Below are 27,419 nucleotides of genomic sequence, written 5' to 3' on the forward strand. Positions count from 1 at the left end.
AGCTGGTGGTATGCGGACTTAAGGTCCACAGTGGAGAAGACCTTGCATGTCGCGATCTCGTTTACCATAGTAGAAATACGGGGGAGAGGATACGCGTCCAGTTGCGTAAACCGATTGATGGTTTGGCTATAATCAATGACCATCCGGTTTTTCTCCCCCGTCCGGACCACCAGCACTTGGGCTCGCCAGGGGCTATTGCTGGCCTCGATGACCCCTTCCGTCAGCAACCTCTGTACCTCGGACCTGATGAAGGATCGGTCCTGGGCGCTGTACCATCTGCTCCGTGTGGCGACGGGTTTGCAATCGGGGGTGAGGTTAGCAAACAGGGAGGTGGGGTCTACTTTGAGGGACGCGAGGCTGCAGACAGTGAGGGGGGTATAGGGCCGCCGAATTGAAAGATCAAGCTCTGCAGGTTGCACTGGAAGTCCAGTCCTAGGAGTGCCGGTGCGCAAAGGTCAGGGAGGACAAGGAATTTATAACTTTTAAAAACCTTCCCTTGGACCGTGAGGTCCGCGATGCAGCACCCGGTGATGTGGACGGAGTGCAAACCTGAGGCTAAACCGATTTTGCGTGTTACGGGATGGACAGGGAGCGCGCAGCGTCTTACCGTGTCAGGGTGAACGAAGCTTTCCGTGCTCCCGGAGTCCAGCAGGCAGTCCATCTCGTGGCCGTTGAGGTGGATCAGCGTTGTCGTTTTGGCGAGCGTGCGTGGACAAGACTGGTCGCGTTGAACGGCCGCGAGCCGTGGAGAAAATCCGTCGTCGCCGTCCGAGTCGATGCTGGAGGGACCTTGCGTGGCAGACCCGGAAGTCGGTGGCCAGGATCCATATGTGAGGTGCTCCCCAAGATGGCGGCGCCCAGGATCCGCACGTGGGGTCGGGGCCCCAAGATGGCGGCGCCCAGGATCCGCACGTGGGGTCGGCGCCCCAAGATGGCGGCGCCCAGGAAGCCCTCGTGGCCGCTGGTGGCGGAGCTAGCGTTGCCGGCGCTGCCAGCGGATGAGGTGAGGCGCGCAGGCCGGGTGCAGGAGGCGATCCGGGTGCATCAGCTGCGAGGACGCGCAGGCCGGGTCCAGGAGGTGAGTTAGATACATCAGCTGCGAGGACGCGCAGGCCGGGTCCAGGAGGTGAGTTAGATGCATCAGCTGCGAGGACGCGCAGGCCGAGTCCAGGACGCCAGTTAGATGCATCAGCTGAGGGAGGAGGTAAGGCGCGCAGGCCGGGTGTGGGAGGCCGGGGGCGGGGGGAGCAGATTCACGCGGCGGGCAGGCAGGGACCGGGGGGGCCCGGAGAGGCGAGCCGGTCGGGCGCCGGGGCCCGGGGGCGGGGGAGCAGATTCGCGCGGCGGGCAGGCAGGGACCGGGAGGGACCTGGAGAGGCGAGCCGGTCGGGCGCCGGGGCCCAAGGGGAGAAACGTGCGCGGCGGGCAGGCAGAGACCGGGAGGGGCCGGGGAAGTGCACTTGTCGGCCGGCGGGGCGCGCGTCGGGAGCGGCTGGGGGGCCCTGGTGGAGAGAGAGAGGCACACAGGCCGTTCACAAAGGCCTGGGGGCGGGGGGGGGGGGGGGGGGGGGGGGAGTGCTGTGCAGCTTCCAGAAGCGCTGCAGACAGCGTTTTGGCCTGGCAGACCATGGAGTAGTGGCCATTCTTCCCGCAGCTCTTACAGAGGGTGGAGCGGGCTGGGCAGCGCGAGCGTGGATGTTTAGCGTACCCGCAAAAGTAGCAGCGGGGCCCCGCGGATTTATCGGGGCGTCCCGCGGCACAAACCTGAGGGACGTCGGGAGCGGCGGGTGGCGGGTGGGAAGCGTGCCAGGAGGCGGCCTGGCCAGGGTCATAGGTGCGAGCGCTTAGATCTGCGACCTCCAGGGAGGCGGAGAGAGTCAGCGTCTCAGTTAAACTGAGTTCGTCTCTTTCCAGTATCCGCTGGCGGATCACGGGAGACAGCATCCCAGCCACGTAAGTGTCTCTGATCAGTAGCTCCATGTGCTCTGTAGCCGACACCCCTACACAGGAGCAACCTCTCCCCAGGGCATAGAGGGCCCGGGCGTATTGGCTTAGAGACTCACCGGGGACCTGCTTTCTGGTGGCCAGCAGACGTCGAGCGAATACCCTGTTGACCGGTTTGATGAATTGTCCTTTTAGCTTTTGTATAGCGTCATCATAATCCGTTTCCTCTTTGATTATTGCGTAAGCGTCGATACCCACGCTGGAGTGGAGGACATGCAGCTTCTGTGCCCCGGTGGGGGGGGTGGTTGTAGATGCTAGGAACCCTTCGAGGCAAGTCAGCCAGAGTTGGAAAAGTTTTGCAGAGTTCGGAGTTTGTGGGCTGATGCGGAGGCATTCGGGCTTGATGCGGAACTCCATCTTCAAAGTCGTAGTCAATTAAATTGATGTACCATCAATTGTACGCGAGGCGAGTGATTTACCAAAGTCTGGCTTTAATTGACTAGAACACAGCTCTGCGATCATCTACAATGGAAAGGGACGATCGTCAGGCGTCTGACCATTTATACCTCGTTAATAGAGGTGTGGTTAACTCAGCCTCTCGGCCAATCGGTCGAGAGGCACATGACCGACCAGGGCCAATGGTAAGCCGACGTTCTGGCGCAATGGCAGACAAGTATGCAGATCATATCACCACACCCCACAGCATACGTGGCTGCGATGCTGGGCACCTTAGTGGGGAGGGACACTTTTCCCACCCCACCGGAAATGTACAGAGCTCATCGGTCGCTGCGCCCGAAGCCCAAGGCAGGGGAACAACCGAGAGCAGTCATAGCCAAACTGCACCAGTACCGGGATAGGGAGACAATCCTGCGCTGGGCCAAGGAAAATAGAGCCTGCAAATGGGAAGGGCACGCCATCCGAGTCTACGAGGATCTTGGAGCGGACATAACTAAGAGACGGGCTGAGTTCAACAGAGCGAAAGCAGCTCTCTACAAGAGCAAAGTGCATTTTGGTATGCTGTACCCAGCAAAGCTCTGGGTCACAAAACAAGGAATATTTCTTTACAGCCCCTGCTGAGGCGAATAGGTTCGTCGAGGAGCACGGGCTGGAAAAACGCCAGGGGAGGTAGGGACGAGGGGCCCATGGCAAGGAGAAACGACACGCCGACGGGGGGGTGGGGAGGGGCGAGGCAAAGCCAGCCCCCTCCCCCCCGGCAGGAATACCCAGAACAAAAAACAACCGACTGCCCAAGGGACTGCTCCAGGTGGGAGGCCAGACCCCAGCACGAGGGAACGGGAGTATTGGAGAAGGGAGAGCAGGCGAGAGGGGCGCAGGGTAAGGTGGAGGAGGAGCGGGCACAAAACCGTAGAGGCCAGGCAGAGGAGAAGCGGGACAGCAACCTCCGAGAGGGGAGCCACTGTACTAGCAGGAAAGCTAGCGACGGGGGCACGCAACAAAGCAGGGCCGCGGCGCACCCCCAACAGGGGGGAAGGCGCCAGGCAGGGGAGGGGGGGGATCACCCATCAAAGTCGGGAGAGCAAATGGGGACAGGAATAGGGGATAGAGGGGCAAAGGAGGGGTATACAGGGGAGGGTGGAAAAGGGAGAGAGCGGGGGGGGGGGGGGGGGGGCACTCAGGGTGCGAGAGACCAGGGAGGGGAAATGCAGGGACCAAGGGACAAAAGAGGCCAGAAAAAGAATAGGGCCACAAAGTGCCACAACCAAGGGCTCGAAACAGGGAACCGCTGCAAGCACCCACCCAGTACGGTCTGTGGGCGAAGGGGGCCCCCGGAGTGCAGGGGACTACCTGCGTGGTGGACACACAGTGGACGGCCATGGCGGGTGCCCCCGGGACAAGGGGAAACCCCGGAGCACAGAGACCCGACCGCATGGGGAGAGCAGTGATAGTGGCCATCCTGGACGGCCCCCTAACAAAGGGAAACCCCAGAGGGCAGGGGCGCGTCCACCGGACAAATATGGTTAATCCCACAGGAGCGAGGGGGCAGAAGCCCCCCACCAGGATAATCACCTGGAACGTAAGGGGACTTAACGGCCCAGTGAAGAGATCTAGAGTCCTCACCCACCTCAGAAACATGAGGGCCGACATAGTCTTCCTCCAAGAGACGCACCTGAGGGAGCAGGACCAACTGCAGGTAAGAAAGGGCTGGGTGGGACAAACCTACCATTCCTGTTATGGGACAAGGGCCAGGGGGGTGGCGATCCTGATCGGCAAGAGGACAAGGTTTAGGGTGACAAAGACGGTTACAGACCCAGGGGGGCGGTATGTCATGGTCAGCGGGGCCCTGGATGGGGCGCCGGTAGTTCTAGTCAACGTATACGCGCCCAACTGGGACGACACGAGCTTCATCCAAAAGACCATGGCAGAAATCCCGGACATAGCGACGCACCGACTAATCGAACCTGGAACCTCGGCGCCATGAGTCAGCAACGCTAACCACCGCACTGCCTCTAAAGCGCAATCACTCTTGTTGAAAATGTAACAATTAATTTGTGCACAGCAAGATCACAAAAAGTTAAATGAGATATGCTGACTGGTTGGTGACATACGTGACTGATTAGTGATGACTGGTAATGATGACTGGTTAGTGATGTATATGACTGGTTAGTGATATATATGAATGGTTAGTGACTTCAACTGTGTACAGGATCCAAAGACGGACAGATCAAACCCCAAAACGGGGAAAATCTCAAGCATGGCAAGGGAACTCAGTCACTATATGGAGCAGATGGGAGCAGTGGACCCCTGGAGATTCGCCCACCCGGGGGAGAAAGAATTCTCCTTCTTCTCCCCAGTACACAACGTGTACACCAGAATTGACTTCTTTGTGGTGGGGAAAACGGTGCTTCCAGGGATAGACAAGGTGGAATACTCCGCAATTGTGATATCAGACCACGCCCCACACTACATGGACGTGCGGCTGGAGACGGGAAGGGCCCAGCGCCCCACATGGAGGTTGGACGGTGCCTTACTAGCTGACAAGGCCTTCAGCGAAAGGATAGCGCGGGCCATAGCGGAGTACACGGAGAACAACCAAAACGGGGAGGTCTCATCCTCCACGTTCTGGGAAGCGCTTAAGGCCGTACTAAGAGGGGAAATCATTGCCTTCAAAGCGCAAAGAGATAGGGAGGAAAGGGTGGCTAGGCAGAAGCTGGTCGACTCCATACTGGAGGTAGACCATAAATACTCCGAGGCCCCGACCGTAGAGCTCCTGGCGGAGAGAAAAGAATTACAAAGGAACTTTGACCTGCTCTCCACCAGGAAAGCAGTACACCAACTCCGCCAGGCACGTGGGGCCCTGTACGAACACGGAGACAAAGCTAGCCGCCTGTTGGCACACCAGCTGAGAAAGCAGGCAGCCAGCAGAGAAATTGCGCAAATCAGAGGTACCAGAGGCACGTTGGAAACGGAACCAGAGAGGATTAACGAAAACTTCAAGACCTTCTACCAAGAGCTGTACACCTCAGAGCCCCCAACGGGGAAGGCTGGGATGAACCGGTTTCTTGATGGACTGGACATACCAGTCGTGGGAGAGGGCAGAAAACGGGATCTGGAAGCACCACTAGCACTGGGAGAGATCATGGACAGCATTAGCTCCATGCAGACGGGGAAGGCGCCGGGACCGGACGGATTCCCGGCGGACTTCTACAAAAAATACGCGACAGCGCTGGCCCCGCACCTGCGGGAGATGTTCACAGACTCGCTAGCTAGGGGCACACTGCCACCCATGTTAGCACAGGCCTCAATCTCGCTGATACCTAAGAAAGACAAGACCCAACGGAATGTGGGTCATACAGACCCATATCTCTGCAAGAGGTGATCGTCTCCCTGGACGCAGAAAAGGCCTTCGACAGACTCGAATGGAAATACCTCATAGAGGTACTGGAGCGGTTCGGGCTTGGAACAGGGTTCACCGCTTGGGTAAAGCTCCTATACAACGCTCCCTTGGCGAGTGTACGGACCAACAATACCAACTCCCAATACTTCCAGCTGCACAGGGGCACCAGACAAGGATGCCCACTGTCCCCGCTGCTGTTCACACTAGCAATCGAACCGCTAGCAATCGCGCTCAGGGCAGCAAAAAGGTGGAGGGGGATCCGAAGGGGAGGTAGAGAGCACAGAGTCTCACTCTATGCAGATGATCTGCTCCTCTATATCTCGGACCCACAAAGCAGCATGGACGGAATCATCGCGCTCCTGAAAGAGTTTGGAGCCTTCTCGGGCTACAAACTCAACATGAGCAAAAGTGAGATCTTCCCAGTACACCCGCAAGGGGGGGGGGGGGGGGGGGGGGGGGCAGCACTAAAGGGGCTGCCGTTCAAACAAGCCCGACACAAATTCAGCTACCTGGGGATCCAAATAGCCCATGACTGGAAAGGGATCCACAAATGGAACCTCACCAGCCTGACGGAGGAAGTTAAAAAGGACCTGCAAAGATGGAACACACTCCCGCTCTCCGTTGCGGAGAGAGTCCAGACGATCTAAATGAACGTACTGCCCAGGTTCCTCTTCCTGTTTAGATCCATTCCGATCTACATCCCCAAGGCCTTTTTCAAAGCGCTGGTCAAACTTATCATGGCGTTCGTATGGGGGGGTAAAAATGCTAGGATCCCAAAGAAGGTCCTACAAAAAACAAAATCCAGGGGGGGGCTAGCCGTCCCGAATCTACAATTCTACCACTGAGCGGCAACAGCCGAGCGAGTAAGGGGATGGATCCAGGAGCCAGAAGCCGAGTGGGTGCGTGCGGAGGAGGCCTCCTGCATGGGGACCTCCCTCCAGGCCCTCGCCACGGCAGTACTCCCATCTCCACCCAAAAAACACTCCAGCAGCCCAGTGGTGACAGCCACCCTCCAATCCTGGAACCAACTGCGGCAGCAATTTGGCCTGACCAAAATGTCGGACAAGGCTCCCATCTGCAACAACCATAGGTTCACACCAGCACTGACTGACGCCACCTTCAAAAGGTGGAGGCAGGACGGGGGGACACTGACAGTCAGGGACCTATACACGATGACAGGATCGCAACACTGGACGAACTGACAGAGAAATTTCAGCTAGCTGGGGGGAACGAGCTACGGTACCTGCAGCTCAAAAACTTCCTACGAAAGGAGACAAGGACGTACCCACAACCGCCACGACAGACACTACTGGAAGACCTACTGGACGCAAGTATCCTAGAGAAAGGGAACTGTAGCGACATGTATGACCGACTGGTAGAAAGGGACGACACCGTACTGGACACAAAAGAAGGAAATGGGAGGACGACCTGGGGACGGAGATAGGGTGGGGACTCTGGAGCGAAGCACTGCATAGGGTCCACTCCACCTCCACGTGCGCAAGGCTCAGCCTGACGCAACTAAAAGTGGTACACAGAGCCCACTTAACGAGAAACCGTATGAGTAGGTTCTTCCCGGAGGTGGAGGACAGATGTGAACGGTGCCAAAGAGGCCTGGCCAACCACGCCCACATGTTCTGGTCTTGCCCCAGACTTGTGGATTGCTGAACAGCCTTCTTCGAGGCTATGTCCAAAGTGGTGGGGGTGAGGGTGGAGCCATGCCCGATAGTGGTGGTCTTCGGGGTTTCAGACCAGCCAGATCTATTCCTGGGGAGGAGGGCGGACGCCCTTGCCTTTGCCTCCCTGATCGCCCACCTTAGAATCCTGTTTGGCTGGCGGTCAGCAGCACCGCCCAGAGCTGCAGACTGGCTGTCTGACCTCTCGGAATCTCTCCAAATGGAGAAAATCAAATTCGCCATCCGAGGGTCAGATGACGGCTTCCATAGAACGTGGGAGCCATTCATGCAATTGTTCCGGGACCTGTTTGTGGCCAACGTACAAGAGGAAGAGTAGTCGGGTGGCCAAGAATCAGGGGAAAATGGACGGGAATCAGGGGAAGGTAGCCGGGGGGGGGTTACGGGTTTGTTATGGGGGTTTGATGGCAAGCTAAGGGCCAAAACCAAACTATAAATAAATGCCTATAAACATGTGCCTCGGCCATATTGGGGAATGTAAAATATATATGCCGGCTAAAGGGGGCGGCCACAATTGTTGTTATGAAGATGCTTACCTGTAAATATACATGTAAAATTTTTGTGTTTTCTTTTTTTCTCTCTAATAATTTGTAATTTGTCATATATAAAATATGAAAACTCAATAAAAAACATTTATAAAAAAAAAACCTTGCCTCTCCAAGAGGAGATAGATTCTCTCCTTCAAACTTTTCTCCATTAGTTCCCCACCACTGACAGGAGACTCACTGGCCTGTAGTTCCCTGGCTTATCCCTACAACCTTTTTCTGAAATAATTGGACCACATTTGCATTTCTCCAGTCCTCCCGTGGCTAGGGAAGAATTAAAAATTTGGATCAGGGCCCCTGAAATCTCCTCCCTCGCCTTCCATAGCAATCTGGGACACAATTCATCAGGACCTGGAGATTTGTCCACTTTTAAGCCCGCCAACACCTCCAATACCTGTCCCTCCCTATGGCAACTTGCTCAATAGTCTCACAGTCTCTCTCCCCAAGTTCCATATCTGCCTCCTCATTCTCTTGGGTGAAGACAGATGTGAAATATTCAATACCAACGTCCTCTGGCTCCACCCATAGATTTCCCCCCTTGGTTCCGAATGGGCCCTACTTTTTCCTTAGTTATCCTCTTCCCATTGATATACTTATAGAATATCTTGGGATTTTCCCTACTTTTACCATTTAGAGCAGGGGTGGGCAAACTTTTCCGTGCAAGGGCCACATTCAGAAATTCACAATTTTAAAGGGCCGCATAGTATATTAAGTAAAATAATTACTTCACCCGGTTATGATTCTGGGCGCCTCATATAGAACATAGAACAGTACAGCACAGAACAGGCCCTTCGGCCCTTGACGTTGAGCCGAGCAATGATCACCCTACTCAAGTCAACGTATCCACCCTATACCAGTAAGTAACCCAACAGCCCCCCCCCATTAACCTTAAAAAAATAATTAAAAATTAAAATTATTATTTTTTTTTTAATGACTTGGTGGGCCGCATAAAGACCTTTGGCGGGCCGCATGCGGCCCGCGGGCCGTAGTTTGCCCACCCCTGATTTAGAGATTTCTCCTATCCCTGCTTTGCTATCCTAATTGCTTTCTTAAGCTCCAACCTGTACTTTCTGTACTCCACTATTGCCTCTGTTGATTTGCTCCCCTTGTACTTCTTGAAAGCCTCTCTCTTCCTTCTCATTGAATCCTGAATATTACTGGTCATCCATGGTTCGCTGGGTTTGTTACTCCTTCCTATTACCCCAGAGGGGACATGTTGGGCCTGTACGCTCCCCATTTCCTCTTTGAATACCCCGCACTGCTCTTCTGTAGATCTGCCTGCCAGTACCTTGTTCCAATCGACCTTGGCCAGAATCTGCCTTAGTTTACTAAAGTCTGCTTTCCCCTAATCCAAGTCCATTTTCTGCAATTTTTCTATTTCTTTGTCCATAACAAACTTAAATTGCACCATGTTGTGGTTGCTATCACTGAAATGCTCCCCCGCCATCACATCAACAACCTGTCTGGCTTCATTCCCCAGAATTAGGTCCAGCACTGCTCCATCCCTTCTTGAACCCTCCATATGTTAAGCTAGAAAGTTCTCTTGTGCACATTTTACAATCTCTGCTTCATCTAAGCCCTTAAGACATGTATATGTGGTAAATAAGGTTGCTTAGTTGCAGGCACAGATAGCCATGTGGAAATGATTCTGTGGAAATAATGGAGACCTGGCTCAAAGTACAGCAAGACTGGGAATTAAATATTCCTGGGTACATGATATTCAGGAAGAATAAGTAAGGAATGGAAGCATGAGGGATGGCAGTTAATTAAAGATAATATTACAGTGCTGGCGAAGATGTCACAGAGTGGTCAAGGACAGGATCTATTTGGCTACAGCTAATAAACAATAATACCATAACATTGCACAGGTGTATTCTACAGACCACCAACTAGTGGGAAAGATGTACAGAAACAAATTTGCAAAACGTAAAAAGAATTTGGCCACAGTGTTCGAAGGCATGTTGGGTAGCGAATTTCTCTGAATATGCAACGGTAGGGTTCTGGCCTATTTGCATGTCCTGACTTTGTTACCGAATAACGCCCCCAATAAAACACAAACTACATGCAATTCACTCCCAGCTTCAACAAAGGGAGAATTCTGCCTAATGCCCCGGCATCCACTGCACTCTGGGGCAATAAATTTCACAGATTCACAACCTTTTGAGAGAAGTAATTTCGCATTTTCTCTGTTTTGAATCTGCAACCTTTATCCTAAAACTATAACCTTTCATTCTAGATTGCCCCAAAAGAGGATGCATCTGCTCTATGTCTACTTTGTCAATACCTTTTATCATCTTATATAGCTCAATTAGATCGCCTCTCATTCTTATGAACTCAAGAGAGTATAGGTCTAAACTACTCAATCACTCCTCATAGGACCCCTTCATCTCTGGAATCAATCCAGTGAACCTCCTCTGAATGGCTTCTAATACAACAACATCCCTCCTCAAATAAAGGGACCAAAACTGCACACAGTACTCCAGGTGTGATTTCACCAATGCCTGTGCAGTTGCAGCAACACTTTTATACTCTTTTCCTTTAGCTATAAAGGCCAAAATTCCATTTGCCTTCCTTATTACCTGCTGTACCTGCATATTAGCTTTCTGGAATTCATGCACGAAGACACCCAGTTCCCTCTGCACCGAAGCACTCTGAAGTTTCTCTCCATTTAGATAATAAGTTGCCTTTTTCTTTTTTCAACCAAAATAGATAACCTCATGCTTATGCCACATTAAACTCCATCTGTCAAATTTTGGCCCACCCACCTAATCTATCTATGGGCCCGATTTAACCAAAGTCAAACAGAGTTGCATAGCGAGTGCGTTTAGTTCCGTGTTTCCCGGCACTCGCACCATCAAAAAACAGGCAACTATCTAACATCCATCCAATTAGATATGGGGCCTCAGCGGAGAACGCGTGCCAGAAGCCACATTCATTCTGCAGGAAGGAGCTCTGCTTGCCGGAACTTCTCAGTGCAGTGAGAGATGGGGACTCAATTTTTAAATGGCGTCCTGATCTCTCGAGCTCCTCACCCAACACCAGAACCCTCAAGCCCCTACTCATTATAAGTGGGTCCGCATGGCCCCCGTAGCACCCCACATGGACACCACACTGGCCTGGTCACTTCCAGACAGAAGTTGTCAGCTTGGCACCTTGGCAGTGCCAGGCTGGCACCCAGGAGGCATTGTCACAGTGCCAAGCTGGCAGTGTCATGGTGCCAGTGCCAGGGTGCCCAGGTAGCACCAGGATGCCACCCTGCCCAGAGGGCAAACACCTAGCAGCCTCCAATCCCATGGAGAGTGCTATTCCATCTGGTTCACATTTGTGGAGAGCAGCACTGAACAGTGTTCGCCCGAGGTCTCTAAGTCGAAGGGAATAGATCTGAAAACCTTGGTTACCTCAGGGAACTGCATATTAGAGCAAATTTTCCAAAAAATGATCCCGCCCATAATGGGCGGGCTTTGCATCATGACGTTACATCTCACAAGGCATCTCATGAGGCACAGTGAGCCGGATAGATCGTGGGAGCAAGTTTTCCCCATCATTTACCGGCCATGCTGCGCCGTGGCACGCTGATTTACGATGCAGCATGGCTGGTTAATCGCGCTCTATATCTATTTGTAAATTTGTTATTTCCTCATTACAACTTTCTATTCCACCTATTTTAGTGTAATCTGCAAATTTGTCTATAGTACCTTATATCCCTGCATCCAAGCCATTAATATATATCATAAATGGTCCGAGGACTGAGCCCTGTGGCAATCTTCTAATTACATCATGCTATCCAGAAAAATAACTATTTATCCCGATTCTCAAATTAACCCAATCGCATGTGGTCTTACCTTGTGTGTTAACCTTTTGTGCAGAGGGGCAATGGTGTAGTGGTATTGTTACTGGACTAATAATCCAGAGACCCAGGATAACACTCTGTAAATCCCATGGCAGATGGTAAAATTTGAATTCATTAAAAATCTGGAATTTTAAAAAAGGTCCAACGATGACCATATAACCATGGTCAACTTTCGTTAAAACCCACCTGGTTCACCAATGTACTTTAGGGAATGAAATCTGCCAGCCTTACCTGGTCTGGCCTACATGTGACTCCAGATCCACAACAATTTGGTTGACTCTTTAATGCCCACGGGGATGGGTAATAAATGCTAGCACAGTAAGCAACAACCACATCCCATGAACGAAGAAAAAAACCTTATCAAATGTCTTCTGGAAGTTCAGATACATTACATCTGCAGGATGCCATTTGTTACATCTTCAAAGAACTCTAGCAAATTAGTCAAACACAATTTATTTTTCATAAAGCCAGGCTAACTCTGACGGATTGCATTTTGACTTTCTAAATTGCCTGTTAATTCATCCTTAATAATAGATTCATACAATTTCCCAGCGACAGATGTTAAACTAACTGGTCTATAGTTTCCTACTTTCTGCCTGCTTCACTTTTTGAGTAAGGGCATTATAGTAATACTTTTCCAATCCACTGGAACCTTTCCCACATCCAGGACTTCCATTCGCCAAGACAAACGATAGTGTGAGAGAATGACTTTGCGCCATTTCTAGTTAAGAGCGGTTTTACTCACCTTTCTCATATCTTCATTTTTGTGGCATTTTACTACCACAGAAAAATAATCTTTTGTGTATAAATTAATAAATAATATAACTAGAACAGCAACATGTTAAGACTGCTTGGCTTGATTTATCATTATTACTGTCAGCATAGTGTTCTGTACAGTCCAGTTGCTAGACAAAAAATCAAATTAATCTTCTCTTAAGGACCATGAATGCTGACAAATGTAGGATTTGGCACAGTAAATACCTTATTTAAGCATGCTCTCTAAGTAATAAGTTCCTTATTATGGGAAGGCTGCAGTGCATCAAGATTTTAATTCTTATTTTTAAAATCTAACCGTGGGCTGGATTCTCCACCGCATCGGGAACTCCGCTACAGCCGGTGGGCAGAAAACGGGATTGACTCCAATCGAGGTTCACACCACGCCAGTCGGAGGATGCAAATAGGTCTCAGATCCATTTGCATCCTATTAACGGGTCGGGCGCCATATTCTCCGGACCCTCGTGATTCTCCATTCCTCTGGACCGGAAACACATGGGTGAACATTGGAGTAGGTCACGACAAGCGAGTACCTAATGCCTTGGACCTGCAGTCAACCAAGAGGGTAACTCTTTAAGGGAGTTGATGCCAAAGTCCCTCGAGGGCCACCCTCCCCCATCCCCCCCCCCCCCAAACACACAATGCAAGACTGGCCCACCCCACACCCACCAGACAGTCACCACTAGAGGGCCCCTAATTAAAGAGACCCACAGAGACACCCCAGAAGAGAGACCCCTGTCTGTAAGCCCCTGAGAAGAGAGACCCTTGTCTGGAAACCCTTGAGAAGAGAGGCCCCTGAAAGAAATCACCTCCTAAAACTCACTTCTGCAATAAACCTGTTGGCTCAGGCAGAGGATTTTGAAGTAGTCAGCTGTGAAGTTAACCACAATATTTATAAACATCAAATCTTTGATTGACAACTCCTGGTCTACATCAAAGAGTGTTAAGTGCTTTCTGTTAGTTTTTCAGCTAACTATTTCAAAGTCACTCAAGCATGAAGGGAGGTGAATGGAACAATACAGACAGCTGCAATGTGTGGAAGTTGTCAATCACAGCCTAGTAAAATCAATATCATAGAAAAATGAACAAATGGCTTGCAGATCAAAGATCTATGGGGGTTTAAACCCTGCTGACTGGTTTTCTTTTATCAGGGCGGCACAGTGGCACAGTGGTAGGACTACTTCCTCACAGCACCAGGGACGCGGGTTCAATTCCAACCTTGGGTAACTATCTGTGTGGAGGTTGTACATTGTCTGCATGTACATTTATGCCAGGTGCTCCGGTTTCCTCCCACAGTCCAAAGATATACAGGTTAGGGGGAATCAGTCATGCTAAATTGCCCCTTAATGGCCAGGGATGTGTAGGTTAGGTTACGGGGATATAGCGGGGTGGACAGAGGAGTGGACATGGGTAGAGTGCTCTTTCGGAGGGTTAGTCTAGACCCGATGGGCCAAAAGGCCTCCTTCTGCACTGTAGGATTTCTATGATTCTAATTGACAAATGCTGCTTCCTCTGCATGAGCCAGCAGGCACATTGCACAGTTGAGTTTTAAAGCCCTGATTGTTTCCACTGCCTCTGAATGGACTGCTCTCTGGCTTCCAGACAGTGGCCTCTCCTTTCTGGCAAGACTTCCAGACAGGGATCTCCCTTTAGGAGTCTCTGGGGGTGTTTCTGGTGTCAGTGGGGTGGGGGAAGAAGAGCGTGGCTGAATTCCATTGTAGGGGTGGCTGAATTGCATTGCAGGGGGTCAAGTGGCAGCCACAGGACCTCATTAATCGAACCATCTGCTTAATGTCGTAATCCTCGTCATGAAAAAATTTGCATGGCTAAAGATTAGGAATCGCTTCCTGATTTGCACTCCCAGCGTGATTTGCAAATCAGGTGCAATTCAGTTCCAGTGGGACAACATTCTCCCAAATGGAGAATCCTGTCCCGTATTTATCAGACAACACTCATCACCATCATGATAATACTCACCAACATCATGAGATGCATTGTTTCGACATTGTTCTTAGCTTTCTGAATCCTACTCTCAAGATCATGCAAAATGACTCTCATCTCTTGAATATATTCCCAAACACCTGATAAGAAAGAAAAGCATACGAAGGTAACACTCATCCTACTGTATGACACATCAATCTTCGTTAGTCAAGATTTTCCAACCTGCTGAGGCAGGACCCACTGAGGGGGATGCATCGGGCCAGCCAAAGTCCACTGACTTTCAGCAGGACCAAAAATTTCCGATTGCAGCTGGGATTGGAAAATCCCAGCCTATGTTTTATGACGTCTTTCTAAAATCTAAACAGCCAACTAAGGTTGGATCCAAATTTGGCTGATAATTGCATGTGAGAGCCTGGAGTTTCCATCTATTTTCCACTCAGATAACATTAGAATCTGAAGGGAATTAAGTGAAATACTGCAAAAAGAAAAATCTCATGCGGGATTCTACATTCCTCTGACTACGTGTTCACGCCAGAGCAGAATTCGTGTAGTTCCACAACAGCAAAACTGGCGGCGGACCTGTAGCAATTCAGCTACTGTTAAGGGGCCAGCAGTGGTGCCACATGGAACATAATCGATTCGAATGAGAAATGGTGCCGGATTGACAACTCAGGAGGCTGACAAGCTGCAGTCGCATATACAGACTTCACTCCCCATACACACCAGCCCAGCCAACAAGCTGGCAGCGAGGAGAGTGGCACCCCATTTCACGGGCGCAATGCTGGAGACGGTCCTGGACGTGGTGGAGGAGAGGCGGTTGACCCCGGCCCAGGAAGGAGACTGCCAGCTGCCGTGCCTGCATGCAGGTGGCAGAGCCGGTCAGTGCCATGAACAATGCCGTCCTGACTGGCCAGCAGTGCCATAAAAAACTGCATGGCCTCCTCAGGGCGGCCAGGGTGAGTAAACAACGCTTTGCCCTTGGCACCAACCACCGACCCCACCCCACCCCCCACCTAGAGGGCGGATGAACTCCCACCCTGCACCATATGCTGGCACCCATACCGGCCGCCATGGCCGGGGGCCCTGGCCACTGAGGCCACATGCTACCCACCCCTTGACTGTATGCGTCGGACTGTGTGCAAGACCTGCAGCCCCTCACCGTTGCAGAACAGAGGGCCTTGGACATGGTTGGGGCCCAGAGGAAAGGGAATTTGCCTTGGTGGAGATCAACCGTGGGCAAGGAACTGAGACCCTGCTGAGTTGCGGCTTGCCATGCCATCTGAGTCAAGCACCACATCCAACACCACCCTCACCCTGAAATCACCCTCATCCTCGCCCTCACCCCCACACCATCCTCACCCAGGTCACCCCGGACCCATCACAGCTGTCTCCAACACCCTCCACCACCCCAGAAACACTCACTTCGATTGGGCACTTTAGTGAAGAGGCTGCTGGGACACTATCTGGTGCGTACCACACAGCTGATCCGGTAAAGCAGGTGGAGGTATGAACTCCCGAGGGGGTGGGTGGTCGGAGGGAGGGCCGACCCCAAGAACTAGCTTCCGTTGAGATGGGTTTTGGGCTTCTGGAACGGGCAGTCCCATCAATCGTGGAGATGCAGTCACAGAGCCATGGACTACATGAGGGATTGTGGGGGGGCATCCAGCACCTGCAGGTGCAGTTGGAGGTGTCCTGCAGGAGCAGGAGGTGGTGCCGACAATGCATGCCACCCAGGCCAACACTGCATAGGTGATGTCTGCGGTGGAGGCATTGGGTGCGACGGTCATGGCTATGGAACTGCTTGGAGCAGGCCTCCAAGACTGGCAGCACTAGGTGGTGTGGGAGCATCAGGGGATTATTCCACCCGCACCCCTGTCCCATGGAGTAGGCCACAGGGCACCACAAGGGAGGAGGAGGTGATGGAGGCATGCCAGTGACTCCCGCAGGGGAGTTGCCAGAACACCGCAGCCTCTCGGACTCTCCCCCTCCTGTCCCTGGTGCAACTGGTGGGCAGTGTGCAGAACAGGGCACCACCACACCACCTGGGACACCTGTGCAGCAGTCAGGCCCATCCAAGCTCGGTCGCACCCCAGAAGATACTGGCCAATGGGGACCTAGGTCGCAGGGCTGAGATCTTAGCAGGCCGCCTCCATTCCTGCTGTAACGTCTGGGGAATCACCTAAGTGTAGCCTGTAAGATCAGAAGGTTATACACTAGTTGAGTTGTTACGGGTGCAGGGCAGTTCAGTTATAGGTGCTCGGGCACAATCTGAATATGTGCTGTCACAATAAACACACTGTTACAAAGCTGCCTCGGTGCTCTGTCAGATAGGTATGAGGGCTGGCCTGGCCTGGGCTAGCTGATGGGGCTGGAGAATGGGCGGACGTTTGGGGGGTGGGGGGGAGGGGATTGGCAGACCCTGTGGGTGATCTGGGCTCCATACCATCCCCTCCCCCGACTGTCCCCACCACCATCACCCCAGGTCACCCAGGTGGATGCTGGGCAGGGCCTTCATGAATAACCTCAGCCGGTTCATCAAAATTGAACTCGGGCGGTTGGCATTACATCGCATCACAAACCAGCCTTCCAGCCAAATGAGGTAACCATTATGTACATAATATTTTCGCTGTTGACTTCCGTTGGCAGCCATGGAGTGAGTGGTAGCTCAAGGTGGTATTTTGTGGTCTTTTCCCACCTGAAAGGCAAAGTATTTGATGGCAAGAGTTTCAGGAGTGCCTGTAGAAGGTGTTACTCCTCTGGTGTGGCTGGTTGCTTGATCCACAAAGTAGGAGTGGGACAAGAAGAAATGAACTGCTGGAACAGGAAGGTCTTCGTGGTGCGCCACAGGATAAGATGGTGGAGGGCAAGGGTGCTGTTCTGCCCCCAGTAGTCAATGGAACATCTAGTGGAGTTTCTGAATGCAAAGTTCAGCTAGCAGAGGAAGGAGGCCCTGGAAGACCTGGCCAAAATGGTGGAACTGATTAAATTGGGGATCGTGTGAATGGAACAGAGGCTGGAGTCTCAAAGCCAGGCAACACAGAAAGTGGAGGAGGCGGTGAGAGAGCACGAGGAGCAGTTGGACTCATTGGTGGCAGAGGTGGGGGTGATGCGGGAAGCCCAAAAGAGGCTGAAGGAGAAGGTGGAGGATCTGGAGAATCGCTCCAGAAGACAAAACCTAAGGATCGTGGGAATGCCCGAAGGCATCGAAGGTGTGGAAGCTGGCATGTACGTGACCAAAATGTTGGAAAAGATGATGGGGAGGAGGCCTTTGACTGGTCCCTGGAGGCCGACTGAGCGCGCGGAGGCCGCAAGCAGGCGAGCCGCCAAGGGCAATGGTGATGCAGTTCTACCACTTTCTGCATAAGGAGAAGATCCTCCGATGGGCAAGGCAGATGAGGAAGTGTACGTGGAAAGGAAACGTGCTGTGGGTGTACCAGGACTTGGGAGCAGAACTGGCTAAGAGGAGGGCCGGGTTCAACCGGGTCAAGGCTGACCTCTTCAAGAAGTGGGTGCTGTACCCGGCCTGCCTCTTGGTGACTTTCCAGAAGAGTGAATATTATTTTGGCACGCCAGAAGAGGCAATGGAGTTCTTGAGGAACAATGGACCGGGAGGTGAGAGAGGAAATTGAACTTTGGAGGAGTTGTGTGTGCTCGTTTGTTGGTTTTCTGAATTATTTTCCCTTTTGAATTGTTTCCTTTGTTTTGGTAGCGGGGCTTTTGGAGGGCAGGCTGTCATGGTCGCATTACACGGGCCGGGGGCGAGCCCAAAAAGCAATATGGCTGATCGGCTGGGGGCGGGGAGTCCCCCAAACAGAATGGTTGCCACCCACCCCCACAACCAGGGCAGTTTGCTGCACAATTGGGGCAGCACGGTAGCATAGTGGTTAGCACAATTGCTTCACAGCTCCAGGGTCCCAGGTTCGATTCCGGCTTGGGTCACTGTCTGTGCGGAGTCTGTACGTCCTCCCCGTGTGTGCGTGGGTTTCCTCCCACAGTCCAAAGATGTGCAGGTTACGTGCATTGGCCATGCTAAATTACCCTTAGTGTCCAAAATTGTCCTCAGTGTTGGGTGGGGTTACTGGGTTATGGGGATAGGGTGGGGTTGTGGGCTTGGGAAGGGTGCTCTTTCCAAGAGCCAGTGCAGACTCAATGAGCTGAATGGCCTCCTTCTGCAGTGTAAATTCTATGAAACCAGGCTGATCACGTGGAATGCAAGAGAGCTGAACGGGCTCGTCACACGGTCAGGTGTGTTTGCACACCTGAGGAATCTGAAGGTGGACGTGACCTTTTTGCAGGAGGTGCACTTAAAGATAGGGGACCAGACATGATTGAGGAAAGGATGGATGGGGCAGGTGTTTCATTCAGGACTCGACATGAAATCGAGGGGGCTGGATGTGCTGGTGAATAAGCAGGTGGTGTTCGTGTTGGAGAGCATTGTGGCAGACCCGGGGGGAGGAGGTTCGTGATGGTGAGTGGGAAGCGGAAGAGGATACCGGTGGTCTTGGAAAACGTTTATGCCCCAAATTGGGATGATGTAGATTCCATGAGGCGGGTTCTAGGGAAGATTCCTGAGCTGAACTCGCGGGAAGGTGTCAGCAGTGGTGAAGGAGCTGAAAGGATTCATAGAGCACATAGTGGGGTGGACCCATGGAGGTTTGGGAGGCCGAGAGAAAAGACATTTTCGTACTTCTCCCACATGCACCGACCGGTGTACTCCCGGATTGGCTTTTTAATGCTGGATAAGGCGGTGCTGGCATGGAGGTTTGATGTGGGACTGTTAGCAGGTGAGGAGTTGTGCAAGTGGGTGATGGCTGCTATTCGATGGTACATGGAGCTAAATGATACAGGGGAGGTCACAGCCGCCTCGCTGTGGCAGGCGCTGAAGGCAGTGGTTAGGGTGGTGTTTAAGGCAATTTGGGCGCATAGGACGAGTGTGAAATGGGCGGAGATGGCAAGGCTAATGGATGAGATCCTGAGGGTGGACAGAGGTGTTTGGAGGACCTGGAGGCAGGGATGGAGAGGCAGAAGCTCCAGATGGAGTTTGGCCTGGTGTCCACAGGGAAGGTGGTGAGGCAGTTCCGGGGTGCCAGAGGGGCAGTATATGAGTATGGTGAGAAAGCAAATAGGATGTTGACCCACCAGCTGAGGAAGTAAGATTGGCGAGGGAGATTGGCCGAATAAAGGGTGAGATGAGTAGGGTAGTGTTGGACGCTGGGGGCGGGGTGGGGGGGGGGGGGGAGGGGGGGGGGGGTTAAATGGCTTGTTTGAGGCGTTTGAGGAGATTATATGAGTCGGAGCCCCTGGGCAGTGGGGAGGGAATGCAGCGGATCATGGACAGGCTGGAGTTTCCCAAGGTGGAGCAGGGATTGGGGGCCCCAATTGGCTTGAGGGATGTAATGGAGAGCATGGGGGTGATACAGGCATGGAAGGCGCCGGGTCCAGACGGGTTTCGGGTGGAGTTTCATAAAAGGTTTGGGAGGGACTGGGGCCACTGCTGGTGAGGGCGTATAACGAGGCTATGGAGAGGGGAGAATTTCCCCCTACAATGCCGCAGGCTTCCATCTCCCTGATATTGAAAAAGGACAAGAATCCAGAGAAGCGTGAGTCATAGCGGCAAAATGTTGGCTTCGCGAATGGAGGATTGAGGCTCAGGAGGGATAGGTGAGGATCAAACAGGTTTTGTGAAAGGGAGGCAGTTGTTGGCGAATTTGAGGAGGCTACTCAATGCAATTATGATGCCTTCGGCAGTTCAGAGTGGCAGGAGGTGGAGGTGGTAGTGGTGATGGACGCGGAGAAGGCATTTGACCAGGTGGAGTGGGATTATCTGGGGAGGTTTGGGTTCAGGCAGCGGTTTGTGGATTGGGTCCGGTTGCTAATACAGGCACCGTTCGCAAGTGTGCGGACGAAACAAGTGAGTTTGGGGTATTTTGGGTTGTATCGGAGGTCGAGGCTGGGGTGTCCGCTCTCCCCATTGCTCTGTGCTTTGGCGATAGAGCCGCTGGCAGTGGCGTTTAGGTCGTCGGGGGATTGGAGAGATTATGCCGGGGGGGGGGGGGTGCCGATCATAGGGTCTCACCGTACGCAGACGATCTGCTGTTATACATTTCAAACCTATTGCCGGTATTGGGGCGTTATGGGGATTGTGGCCTGTTTTCTGGGTACAAGTTGAATAAGGGAAAGAGTGAGGTGTTCCCAATTGAGACTAGAGGGCAGGAGACGAGATTAAGGGAGCTTCCGTTCAAGGCAGTGGGGAGCAAGTTTTAGATATTTGGCATCCAGCTCACACGGGGCTCGCCGCAGCTGCACAAGCTGAACATGACTCGGAAACCCGGAGTCCAGAGGGTGAGAGAGACCGGTATCTGGGTCTTTGCCTCCCTGATAGCCTGGAGACGGATCTTGCTCGGGTGGAGGGACTCGGAGCTGCCAAACGGGGGTGTGGGTGAGCGACCTGGCGGCATTCCTGTGGCTGGAGAGGGTCAGTTTTGTTCTAGGGGGTTAGCTGATGGGTTCAGTTGGAGGTGGAATCCATTCATTGACTTCTTTAAGGAGGATTGAGGGGTCCGCAAAGGGGGCAGAAAGAAGGGGGTTAAAATGGTGAAGGCAGGATGGGGCCATATTGGGGAAGTGGGGGTAGTGGGTGTTGGTCATTTATAATGTTGTATCATTATTCTTCTGCTATTGTTTGTTTAGATGAAAATGCCTTAAATAAAATATTTTTAAAAAAATATTTTCCTTGTTGAAATAATCATCAATTGCAATATGCTGTTCTGCCATCAAATGTATTTTAAACAGGAGGCATATATGAAATCCAAATGCCAATAAAGTTAATTAAAGGATGATATGATTGAATTGGGGGATCATTAATATATAGGGTCAATTAAATGAAAGACAAAATAAACCTCGCTGTACAATAAAGTAAATTAACACGAGTAAGAAAAATGTGATGTATATAAATATGAGAAATGCCCATAAAAAGGTTTTTTTTAAATAATATTGTTAATCACGCTACATCACTTTTAGAAGTAAACTAAAAAAAGCATTTTAGAAAAAGTGCTTAAAAAAAGGTTATTATATAATCCTGTTCCATTTTATTTCTGCCTGCAATGATATTGTAATTAAAGCACATAAATTTAAAATTTTGCAGTAACATAAAACTTACCAACGCTATTCCAGTGTAAATTTCGTTCAGCTTTAATCAATTTAAAATCTATATCATCCACTTCACTTCTTATCAAAGGCTTTTCAACATCAAGAGCCGTAAGCTTTATCTGAAAATTGAAAATTATTTTAAAGCAGAATTGTTGCTGCCTGGTTTTTTTCAGGCACCAAAAGAGGAAATACCATCCCATTTTAACTTTTATAATAAATTTCAATGAATACAAAACACATAGACAAGCATTTAGAGAGCACGCACTTCTAATTTGTTGACAACTTGGTGCATGATAAGGACTTCATAAAAAAAATCCTGAGTAACTCCAGAAAATGACGATCAATCATGTTCAAAAAACTAAAAGCACACTAACATTTCTATTAACTAAACATTGGTATTTCTGTTCACCAATTGGATTAAATAATCCTCACTGAGACATACAGGCCACAAATTTCAGCTCCTAAGTACTGGTTTCTGTTATGTATCAGAGAATACACCTCTGCTGGTGAAGCATCACATGATCTGCAGTGACATCATCAGGTGTTAGCATGGGCTTCTGTCTTCCTTCTTAGATTGTATGAAGAACATCCTTCAATAAAACCTCTCATCGTGTTTTTAAGAATCCAGAGTGTGAGCACCTCCATACCTTTTCTCTTTGCGGCAAAGTAAAAGACAAAACAAAAAAGAAAACTGGCAATGAGGATTGAGGCAAGGAAACGTAATTGCTGAATAGAAAAAAAAGTTGACTCATTGGTGGAGATGCAGTTGAGAGCAGAGAAGATTCTCAAACATCAGATTCTCAAACATCTCACACATCAGGCAAAACCAGCCGCTGATGCTGATGGTTTAAAAAAATCGACTGCAACCATGAGTAACGAAGGATGACAGTTCAAAAAACCTGCTTGTCATTGAAAGAATAGTTTGGGTTGCAGAGGCCGCACACGTGGCAAAAATAAACAGGCTGTGGGAACGGAAGTTCATAAGTCTTCCTACTCTGTACAGGAAAAAGTTAAACCACAGTAAAGCATAAATGTAAATAAACATTTGCAGCTACAGTGTGGATAAGGGGATAATTTCTGCCATATATCCAAAAGAATTGGAAGGGAGGAAGTAACTTGAAGGATAGACTAGGAGCCGAGATCTGAAATGGCAGGAAAAATGGGTGCCATGGATTCATTTGATGAAAACTGTGAGACTTGGAACTCATATCAGGAAAGATTCCAATTATACCTCAAAGTGAATCAAATACCGGAGGACCTAATGGTCTCAATTTTTCTCAGTTCGGTTAGGCATAAAATTTTATGCTGCTACAAATTTATTTCAGCCAGAAAAACCGGGAGATAATCCTGTACTGAACTACTGAAGATTTTAGAAGAACATTTCTCACTTAGTCTGCTATTAATTGCAGGAAGGTTTTGTTTCCACCACCAAAGTCAGGAAAAAATGAAAGCATTTTACAATTCATAGCAACTTTAAGGTGAGCAAAATACTGAGAATGCGGGGCAACGCTTTATGATACTCTTTGTATAGGCTAGTTTGATGACTCTGCAGTGGAGCAGAAGAAGCTGCTCACATCTATGGAGATTGCAAAGAAAGATGTTTTACAGATAGGCACTGGAAGATTCACAAAATGGATATCACAAGAAAAAGGCTGCAAGGGGGAAACTATGTCACCAAAGTACACTGGTTGGACACTCAGCAGGGGAATGCTGGAGTAGAGAAAATAAGTGCAAGAATTGTGGCAAAAAGGAAGATATTGCATCTTTAGCTCAGAAAACTTGATCGACACCAAGCAAGTGTAAGAAAAAACACATCTAAACACACCGCAACTATAAATTAGTGATGATGTGGAGATGCCGGCATTGGACTGGGGTGAGCACAGTGAGAAGTCTTACAACACCAGGTTAAAGCCTGATGCGATCATCAATTCACGCGAAACAAGGAGTTGAAGTAAACTGTGGCTTTAACCGACGAGAACAGTGCCTGCCTGCAACTGCACTTTTACTGAGAGCCGCCAACAGGGCTACTGCTCTTTGTACCTCCCCTCAAGGGGCGGAGCCAGGGGCGGAGCCCACAAAGGCACCAACATGATACATCACAGGTAATACCTTACAATGGTCCATAGGCGGAGCCCTCATGGTTAACAGCGTGACACATACATGGTGACTGGTTAATGCAATACATTCACCACAAAGTCCAACAGGTTAGTTTCAAATCACTGACGTTTGGAGCACTGCTCCTTCCTCAGGTGAATGGAGAGGTAGGTTCCAGAAACATTTATATAGACAAAGTCATAGACAGGCGACCAACACTTGTAGAAGTCCAACTCTATTTTATTTAACTATGAGCTGTTAAACATACTTACACTGTGTGTCGACACTATGTTAGATTGATTGAAGATCTATGCCTAACCTGACCAGCCTATACTGCTAGCACATGGTAGATGTTTGTGCTACTGACTGCGGGCTCTGTCTATCTCAGAGGCTGCATCCCGAATGAGCGGGAAAACTAGTGCCCTCTGGCTTTATAGTGACCGTGCCCTATCTGGTGATTGGCTGCTGTGTTGTGTGTGTTGATTGGTCTTGCAGTGTGTCAGTCAGTGTGTGTCTCTGCACCATCATATACTTATGTGTATATTATGACATCCTCCCATTTTTTAAAAAATGTGTGTGTACGTGGCAATAAATAATGTAGTATGTGAATGTTCCTGACTATGTGGGGCATATGTGAGCATATTTACAGGACTATATACAGAAACTCAAATATATTTACAGAGGAAGGTGTCTAGTGCAGATAGACAGCATGTAACACAAAGCATAACTAGAATAACAGTATGTACAAACCAGTGAGTTAATAAACAGGGTAACGAAACAATCAGTTCATGAGTTCAAAGAGTCCATTAATTTAGGCAGTTCATAAATTCAGTCTCTGATGTGGGCGACAAATTCTGGTTGATCGCCTCAAGGGTGGGTCAGGGGCCGCCTGCTCTGGAATGGGCGGGACTGTGTCAGTCTCAGATGGTGGCAGAACGAAAGGGAGATTTGAAAACTCCGTGATGGGCTTGTCCTGAGGGCGAGGTAGGTCATGACGATCTGGCGGCGAGCGAGGAAGGAGTCGTGGCGCCCACCTATTTCGGCGAAGAAGAGAGCCGTCTTGTATATGAACCAAAAATGACCTGGGGGGCCACTTGTCTGTGTACCACAGTGGTGGCGGACCAACCACATTCAGGAAGTTGGACACTGACCTTGTCATCAGGAGCCAGGGCAGGGAGATCCGTGGCACGAGCGTGGTACGCCGATTTGTGTTGGGCCCGAGACAACTGCATTCGACAAAGGACCGGAAGGTTGTCCAAGTCCGGGACATGAATGGCCGGCACCGTCGTTCGCAACGTGTGGTTCATCAACAACTGAGCCGGTGACAGGCCAGTGGACAATGGAGCTGATCTGTAAGCAAGTAGTGCAAGATAAAAGTCGGATCCCGCATCGGCCACCTTGCACAGGAGTCGTTTGACAATGTGCACCCCCTTTTCAGCGTTGCCATTGGACTGGGGGTAATGGGGACTGGATGTGACATGCGTGAAGTTATGTTGCTTGGCAAAATTGGACTACTCCTGACTAGCAAAACACGGGCTATTGTCGGACATGACCGTGAGCGGGATGCCATGGCAAGCGAAGGTTTCCTTGCACGCACGGCTGACCGCTGTCGATGTGAGGCCGTGTAGCCTAACTACCTCCAGGCAGTTAGAGAAGTAGTCCACTATGAGGACGTTGTTCCGGCCTAGTGCATGGAACAAGTCGATGCCCACCTTGGTCCAGGGGGATGACACCAGCTCGTGGGGCTGCAAGGTCTCCTTTGGCTGAGCAGGCTGGAATCGCTGGCATGTTGGGCAGTTGCGAACGGCATTGGCAAAGTCCTGGTTGATACCAGGCCGGTACACTGCCTCATGGGCCCGCCGGCAGCACTTATCCACCCCCAGGTGACCCTCATGGAGCTGCACATGGAGCTGCTCAAGCATGCTGTGCGGAATGACGATCCTGTCCAACTTTAGTAGAATTCCATCTACCACTGCCAGGTCATCTTTGATGTTGTAGAATTGAGGGCATTGGCCCTTGAGCCATCCGTCTGTCAGATGGCGCATGACGCGTTGGAGCAGAGGATCGTTGGCTGTCTCACGACAAATCTGGATGAGTCGTTCGTCCGTGGCGGGCAGATTGGATGCGGCGAACGCCACCTGAGCATCAATTTGGCACACAAAGCCTGATGGGTTGCAGGGTGTGATAACAGATTGGGAGAGTGCATCGGCGACGATGAGCTCCTTACCTGGGGTGTAGACGAGTTTGAAGTCGTATCGCCTGAGTTTAAGGAGAATGCGTTGAAGGCGCGGCGTCATGTCATTAAGGTCTTTTTGAATAATGTTGACCAGTGGCCTGTGGTCAGTTTCGACTGTGAACTGTGGGGGTCCATAGACATAGTCATGGAATTTGACGACTCCGGTAAGAAGGCCCAGGCACTCTTTTTCAATTTGCGTATAGCGCTGTTCGATAGGTGTCATTGAACGCAACGCGTATGCGACAGAGCCCATGAGGAGGCGTCGTCACGTTGAAGGAGCACTGCTCCAATGCTGCACTGACTGGCATTCGTGGAGACCTTTGTCTCTTTGGCCGGATCGAAAAATGTCAACACCGGGGCCTTGGTCAGCTTCACCCTGAGTTCTCGCCATTCTTGTTCGTGGGCGGGGAGCCATTGGAACTCGGTTGTCTTCTTTACCAGATTTCTGAGAGCCGTGGTGTGGGAGGCGAGGTTAGGGATGAACTTCCCCAGGAAGGTGACCATGCCCAGGAAGCGGAGGACCGCCTTCTTGTCCTTCGGTGTCATCATGGCATTAATGGCCGAAACCTTGTCAGCATCCGGCTGCACGCCAAACTGTGAAATGTGGTCTCCAAGGAATTTAATTTCTGTTTGACCAAAGGAGCATTTGGCTCTGTTGAGGCGGAGGCCATGCTCATGGATTCTTCGGAAGGCGTGTTGGAGGCGATCAATGTGCTCCTGTGGGGTGGTAGACCAGACGATGATGTCGTCTACATAGACGCGAGCCCCTTCGATGTCCTCCATCATCTGCTCCATTATTCTGTGGAACGCCTCCGATGCTGAGATGATGCCAAATGGCATCCGGTTGTAACAATACCGGCCAAATGGGGTGTTAAAGGTGCAGAGATTCCAACTGGAAGCGTCAAGTTGGATCTGCCAGAACCCCTTGGATGCGTCTAGCTTGGTGAAAAATTTGGCGCGAGCCATCTCACAGGTGAGTTCATCACGCTTTGGTATGGGATAGTGTTCTCTCATAATATTGCGGTTGAGATCTTTGGGATCAATGCGTATGCGTAGTTCGCTGGAAGGTTTATTAACGCACACCGTGGAGCTGACCCAGTCAGTTGGTTCTGTAACTTTCGATATTACGCCCTGGTCCTGGAGGTCCTGCAGCTGCTGCTTGAAGAGGTCCTTGAGGGGTGCTGGTACCCGCCGAGGTGCGTGTACCACAGGCGTGGCATTTGGTTTTAACAAGATTTTGTAAGTGTATGAGAGTGTGCCCATGCCCCCGAATACACTGTTGTATCGGGTGATGATGTTCTTCTGTTGCGTTTGAAAGTCGGCGTCCGGAGATGCTGAA

General features: G+C 50.8%; 1 protein-coding gene across 1 annotated transcript in view; it reads right to left on the reverse strand.

The window, feature by feature from the left end:
- LOC119953684 (dynein heavy chain 17, axonemal-like) overlaps nucleotides 1-27,419 on the reverse strand; it is an 821,504-nt gene that overhangs the window by 595,495 nt on the left and 198,590 nt on the right. The window contains 2 exon segments of the mRNA XM_038778213.1: nucleotides 14,638-14,741; nucleotides 21,761-21,869. Coding sequence (XP_038634141.1) covers nucleotides 14,638-14,741; nucleotides 21,761-21,869 — 213 coding nt within the window.

This window comes from Scyliorhinus canicula, chromosome 18 (genome assembly GCF_902713615.1).
Source record: "Scyliorhinus canicula chromosome 18, sScyCan1.1, whole genome shotgun sequence".
NCBI classification, from domain to species: domain Eukaryota; kingdom Metazoa; phylum Chordata; class Chondrichthyes; order Carcharhiniformes; family Scyliorhinidae; genus Scyliorhinus; species Scyliorhinus canicula.